Genomic DNA, 7,500 nt, shown 5'->3' on the forward strand with positions numbered 1-7,500 from the left:
CTTCAGGAAAACCGATATTCTAGCTGGGCTGTTGCAATTTGCAATGCCGTATAATTTCTTTGCTTAGGCCTGTATCCCCTCCGCCTACACAATTATTACATTTACGAATCTGATCAAACAAAAGTCATGTGCTTTCACGCCACTATAAACACTTTTTATCTGCAATATCCACACCAGATAGCAAAGCACAGAAGGAAACAACACACGTGGAAAAAAAATCACGTTAAAGACCCATCGAGAGGTTCTCCTTGGGAAAGTCATTGAGGCTTGCCCTACTTCCGGGAGAGGAGGGGGAAAGGGAGGGGGGGTGGGGGGTGGGAGTCACGCCCAACGACACCCTTCAATCTACTGTTCAGTGTTCACCCTGCACTCTACACCCTATCATACACTAAAAAGCATGCGCTGTCATGGCACTCTCAAGGTTAGTGCGTCGCCACCATGACGGTCTAGTGAGTTTACACTGGTAAAGGAATTGTATAGGAACAGGACAGAGCTCCTCTTTTAGTGTTTAGATAAAATATAATAAGTCAAGGGTGCATATATGATAAAGTATCCTCTATTTGCTCGAATACTATGGGAGACGTCAATAATGTCATATAGATAAATAAATATAAATATATATGTATATATATATATATATATATATATATATATATATATATATATGTATGTATGTATATATGTGTGTGTGTGTGTATGTGTGTATACATATGTATATATATATATATATATATATATATATATATATATATATACATATATATATTTATATATATACATATATATATATTTATATATATACATATATATATATATTTATATATATACATATATATATATTTATATATATACATATATATATTTATATATATATATACATATACATATATATATATATTTATTTATATATATATATTAAATGATAATGAAACAAGACACAGCGGAGAATTGAATGATATTTGCATACAAAACATGTGACATAAACATAAGGGGCGCCGGAAGTTTTATATCAAGACCTCGAGGCGTTACGATGGGCGACCAAGCGAGAACGGGAGAAGGGAAAATACAATGCGTAAATTTCCTGCTGGGGAGAATGACGGACTGCTTGTCAACGAGAGGGCGTGTACTTTAATTAATGTTTACGGTATGGAGGGAAGCGATTGCGCGGGTCTTTTTGTTGGTGGAAGATATTGATTTGCTCTGTTGTTGTTTTCTTTCTTTCTTTTCAGTAACTCACGATAATAGAATCCTGCTAATTACACATATTCATGTTTGTTTACACATGTTTCTGGGGATGAGTGTGAATGTGCACGGGTCGTTACGCGTCGCAAATGAGACAATTATATCCATATCTATAATACCAAGCGTCACAAAAGCTTAAACAAAACCCGGAACAAAAACCTTGACTCCCTTTCTCCTCTTCTGGCTGCTTCCCGTAATCCTCCTCCGATCCATGCAAATCCTCGCGTTTCCCTCCAAAAATTCCTCTGGCAATAATAACGCCTTCCCTAACCTCACAGGGCGGGAAGACTCTGGACCCCAACCGCTATGCCACCAAGAAGACGGTCGCGCAGGGCATGCTCGACATCGCCCTCCTGACGGCCAACGCCTCGCAGCTCAAGTACGTCCTCAGGATAGGCGAAAAGCACGAGTTCTACAGCCTTATGCTCGGCCTTATTATCACGTCGCTCGTCTTGCAGGTGGGAATCGAGCCTCTGAGCTCTTGTTTCGGGTTGTTACTGGTTCTCCCGTTCTTTCGAGGTGGTTTTGAATAACTTCAGCTTACATCATATTAACATGCATATCTCAATGGTACCTTGATTTTTGTTTTTGTTTTCTAGTTAACCTTATATTCATACTTCCCATTTCTTTGCCTGAAAAGATGATAACATTGTGTGGATCTGACTGCTTATTAATTTTGAATGGGAAAAATATATACATCTAGATTAGGTTGCCTTTTTTTTTAGGTAAACTAGTGTCACTTTGTGTTTAGAAAACACTTTGATATCATAGAGCACTTAATTCCTTATATATCAGAGTCAGTTACATATTATGCTAGAACAATAATTCTCCTCATTATCATCATTGGCTAAACTGATGGTCTGTGTTGACAAATTATATAGTTAGTCGTCTAGAGTGTCACAAGATTCGATGTCAAGTAGGTACACTGTGTACTTAGAATACTTTATGTGTAAACAGAAAATGCGGATCACACGTAGATTTCTCTGTCACGAGAATGGGTTCTATTTCTTCAAGAAATAACTAGGACTTAGATCCTATTTTTCAACAAGAGACAATCGACGTGGGTGCAATTTCATGTGTAGCCAATAAGTAAACCACATCGTAGAGTTTAAAATTTTACCTCCCTGACAGGGAATTGAACTCGGGTAGAATGCAGTAACGTATTTATTATAGAAATACTAATTACCTCTCTGACAGGGAATTGAGTTCGGGCCCTCTGAGTGAGAATCCCGGCTCCTAACCATATCATGATATGGTTAGGAGCCGGGATTCTCACTCAGAGGGCCCGAGCTCAATTCTCTGTCAGGGAGGTAATTTGTATTTCTATATCAAATGAGTTACTGCATTCTACCATCTTTCACACATCGTAGAGTAATATTAGTATATTTTCACAAACATTCGTAAACGATAAGCATCGATTTCCCGTCGAATTCATGTGCTCACCACACACAACAAAACACAACACAACATACACACACAATACGATATATACATACACAACACACACACATACCACATCGCATGACAACACAACAAAACACACCACACTGCATAACAACTCACACACACACACACACACACACACACACACACACACACACACACACACATACAAACAAACAAACAAAAACACACACACAAACAAACACACACACACACAAACAAACACACACACACACACATACACACACACACACACACACAAACAAACACACACACAAACAAACACACACACACACACACATACACACACACACACACACGCCACACCACACCACAACACAAGCCATCGAAACAACATCACCAGCTGCTCGCCCGCAGACTTTACACTAAGGTTGGTGGTATAACCTTAAATGTCCATGCAGCTAACGGTCGGTGTGTTATCTGTGAGTTTGTCGATGCTACGGGATTGTCGTCTCCACCTTCCCAATTATCGTATATCTGCAACTGTTATCAACAACTTGAACGTCATCCTCGTCTACATCATCACTGTGTTAAACGTCATCATCACAGGGTTTGGAATTTTACCCTCTGATATGACCACGGTGACCTTCTGAAGGTGGACTCATGGCCAAAAAGGTTAAATGCAAGAGTTACTTGATTTGTCTGCATGGATGTCGTATTAATAGAGAAGCAGTAATGCTGTCCAGCCATGCATTTTTATTATGCATGGAAGATGAATTTGCTGTGTAATATAAGATCAATTTGTGAATTGGAACTTTGATTTATTGCTTTCGGATGTCATAAGAATGTTTGATTCTCTGTAATCAAAAGTCAAAATTTTGGATTTTTATTATAAGACAAAATTCAGATTTCTATCTTCCTTCTCTATGCCTCATTCCATACCAAAGTACGCTGATATCACTACCAAAATATCCTTTCAAAATTACACAGCATTTACAAAGACGCCAACTAACCTGCTTTGCTATTAATTGAGGGCTATGGTAAGAGATACTTACAAGAATATTCGAAAAAGTCTGTCGGGACATTTTGCCAAGACACAAAATGCATGCACTGTTTTTGTGTCTACGAGCGCACTCTGTGTAATTTTCTAACAACTGTAGAATCGATCTAACAGGGATATATTCATAATGATAGTCTGCTATAATCTAACAACTCTTCCAGTGATTATAACAATCTGATCTGGCTCAACTAATCCTTATTCAAAGAATTTAACAATGTTTAAAATTAAGTTGTCCCTTAGTCTGTGATAGAGCACCGCACTTTTTCTGAAACAATTTGCATGTTTTCACTTATCAGATAATGTAAAGTAAGGGAAATAGAATTAATTCTGACCTAATTCCAACCACTAGATAGAGAAGCAAAAAAAAAATCCAAAAGGTAGTATTAATAACCTAATCATAACATCCAGGTCAAAGAGTCCAGTAAAACATAAAAAGAATATATATATATATATATATATATATATATATATATATATATATATATATATATATATATACATCTTATCCTACTATGAGGTTCGTAAGATCATAGAAATGTCAAATAGTCCAGTAAACAGAGAGTAAAAGAAAAGAAAAAAAATATAATATCTGCCTCGAAAGAGTGAAGTTTAAAAAAATAACACGAAAGTATCCACGCAGCTGCTCGTGGGGCTGCTGTCGTTTTCGTTGTCGATGCTTCGAGACTGCCGGCTTCACCTGCCTCAGTATCGAATCTCGGCTCTGGTGATCAACCACATAAATCTCATCAGCGTCTTCATCATCACGACTCTTAACATCCTGATCAGCGGGTTTGGAATTTACCCCTCGGCGACGACGGCACTCAGGTCGCCTATCTTCTGATCGGATCCGAGGAACGGGCGAGAGGAGGGGGAATCTTCAACAGCTGTTTCGCTTTTGTTTGTTTGTTTTGATGGAAGGAGTCGGTTTGGAATGTATGGCTTATGATTATATTATGATTAAGGAATAATGATAAAGAGAGAAATGTATTTCCTGTCAGTGGTCGTCGACACATGTAAAAAAAAAAGAAGATTGATCCAGCCAAGATTCACTTATGTAAATGCACATTGGCATTTAGGTATCCATACTTTCTGACCAAGTTGATGAACAATCAGGATCTAAATTCTAAACATTCGTCAAGTAAGGATTTTTATGTGGTGGTCACTTCCTTATTATTGTAAGATATTTGTTACGTTCTGCTTATTCAGTGATTGAGATTTTCGTAGGCAAGCTTTTATCTTGTATGTTGTCATGCTCTTTTGGTCGCGGCAAAAATACGGTATACCCTTAAGCCTATATATGTAATGTATGTGTGAGGGTGTGTGTGTGTGTATGTGTGTGTGTGTCCACGTCCGCGAATTGTATCACAGCAAAAGTGTAAAAGTGTGTTTCATCATTGATTGATAATGAAAGCAACAGCCACTATTTCTTGAGTAGATTATGTTTGTCATAATTTTAGGTGTTAATATGTTTAAGAAAGTCTGGGAAAAGACAGTGAATGTTTATGTTAGTCTTGATAAGCACATTTTATTTTATATAGGACTGGCCATGATTCATACAAAATAAAAGGAGTATTACACCGTATTGTCTTTCTATAACACTTTACATTGTGTCGAATATATCCGATGTTTATATGATTTGTTAACACATGACCATAACTTATGCATCTGATGTCTCTACATATTGCAGGTTCATCCATGGATCAGAGATGTTTCTGGATAGCAAACTCGATCAGATTTCATAAATCACTTATATGTATATACACTAAACACCACATTAATTAGCTAGACATCCTCACTCATGGGAAACTTAACACCACATATACTAGCTAGCCTTCCTCACTCATGGGAAACTTAACACCACATTAACTAGCTAGCCTTCCTCACTCAAGGGCAAAAGCAGTCAGTCGATGAATGCATGTAAATAAACCCCCTGATCTGTAGACGCTATGTCGCGTGTACCTTTCGTAACACTGTTGTCTGTCATAGGGACTGACGGCGGTGCTGCTGGTGGGTTTGTCTTTTATAAGTATCAATGATCCCTCCAAGCAAAGGCTAGCGGTGACCGTCAATCACGTGACACTCGGCGTCATCATGCTTATCACAGCCCTTGACGCCATTAAGATGGGGTTCGACTATGGATTTCAGGGCCAGAAAATCGGCGACACATTCATCCCGTAACCGGCTAACAGTAAGATTGCTTAAGTGCTTGCTTTCCATTTCATGCAACCGCGCACCACGTTCTGAAACCAAGGAAGAACACGACACCTGAGTTATTTCGTGTCAAAAACTGATTTAAGACCCCATCACGCTATCTTTTTAATGAAAGTTGAGTTCGTCAGTAGACCAAGTCGTGTTTGGTCTTGTTCTCGGAGCGTGATGCCGCCCGCCGCCCACCAGCCCTTATGACAGTCACAGTAGTTCGTATTCCTTGTAATGACCTCATGTTCTGACACCTGCTCTGTGTTATCTTCAAGAAAAGGCCTCTCTGGGTACTATTGAGATCACTGTTGTATTAATGCCCGGCGCTGAGTTCTGCTATTCCAGTTGATACAATAACTGCATGTTGAGTCACTAAGATATTCCTAGCGTCTGCCTTTCTATAGTGGAGGTTATTTCGCCAGAGGTATTTGGAAGGTACCGACTTGTTTTCCGTCTGTACGTTCTCTTATCACAATGACCTCTGGAAGACCTAACTCTACCAGCGTCTTGTCTTGAAGTTCCACAGATCTGTTTCACGAAATTTATGTGTCAGAACACTTGTCAGAATGATTCCATCCCCATCCCTCATCCAATTGATTCTTAAATGAACACTTGTGCCTATGACATTCACCCAGTATCTTCTATAACCCGTTGAAATCCCCCTCCCCCTTGTTGCAGTAGAGTAACCCATGCCGTGACATTACAGGTGCTGGTGGGCGTGTTCTTCCTCATTATCGGCGGAATGGATATTAACGACCCGAAACAACACACCGTCGCGGACATCCTAAACAACGTTATCCTTCTCTTCGTGTTTCTGATCTCCGTGGACAACGTGGTCCTTTCTTCCTTCGGGCTGGAACAGATGAACATTCACCCGCCGGGAACACCGATTAATGGCACGACCAGCAAGGAGCTTTGAGGGATCGATTTTTCTGTCCTCCCCTTTTTCAGAGGCGTTTTTTGTTTAATTTAAGGAATGAATACGTATATAAATGTAACCCTTTTTGAAATCTGACTAGATAGATAACTCCTCGTATGTTTTAGTGAATTGCATGCTTTCTGTAGTTGTTTTTTTGTTGTTAAAGTCCGGTAAACATGTCTGAATATAAATGAAAGTGACGCTAAAAGGTCAGCATGCATGATTTTGATTCCGAAGATATTACAAAGATATTACACCTATCACAGACCTGAAATCATCCCATACAGACTAAATCTCTCTCTTGGAATACAGTGCAAACACACCTGAACATCCCAGATCATTCAGTCATTTTCAAAACATCAGGGGCATTTGATGTGACAACTACAGAAAACTTCATCAAGGCTCTATATTATTACAGTGCATACACTAACCATGAAACTACGGCCACCACACACGGCCTCATAATCCCTCAGAGCCTCATAACCCTTGCTCCTCTGTGATCTAGGTCTGTGCCTCTCTCCCTATAGTTAAGCTTCACCGCGTGTCAGTGTCCAGTATATCTATATTGCACTCGGCATGTGAACCATTAAGGAAAAACGTACTTTAAGTGGTGTTGGGACCTATCTTTCATAAGCATTTGAGTCAGTTGTAGTCCTTTCTCTGGTACTGTCCTTAG

General features: G+C 39.1%; 1 protein-coding gene across 7 annotated transcripts in view; it reads left to right on the forward strand.

Annotated features, from left to right (window-relative positions):
• LOC122261419 (ninjurin-1) overlaps positions 1 to 7,500 on the forward strand; it is a 23,358-nt gene that overhangs the window by 13,999 nt on the left and 1,859 nt on the right. For 2 of the 7 annotated variants that reach the window (XM_043029093.2, XM_086537274.1), the window contains exons 2-4: positions 1,521 to 1,700; positions 5,693 to 5,894; positions 6,612 to 7,500. The exon at positions 6,612 to 7,500 is cut by the window's right edge. In XM_043029093.2, coding sequence (XP_042885027.1) covers positions 1,521 to 1,700; positions 5,693 to 5,884 — 372 coding nt within the window. In that variant the 3' untranslated portion in view covers positions 5,885 to 5,894; positions 6,612 to 7,500. Of the gene's footprint in view, positions 1 to 1,520; positions 1,701 to 3,107; positions 3,322 to 4,346; positions 5,287 to 5,692; positions 5,895 to 6,604 lie in introns of those variants that run through there. The other 5 variants (XM_043029056.2, XM_043029078.2, XM_043029087.2 and 2 more) reach the window with 4 other exon arrangements.

Source organism: Penaeus japonicus, unplaced genomic scaffold (assembly GCF_977035675.1).
Source record: "Penaeus japonicus unplaced genomic scaffold, GWHDUDI00000001_assembly GWHDUDI00000005, whole genome shotgun sequence".
NCBI lineage: Eukaryota > Metazoa > Arthropoda > Malacostraca > Decapoda > Penaeidae > Penaeus > Penaeus japonicus.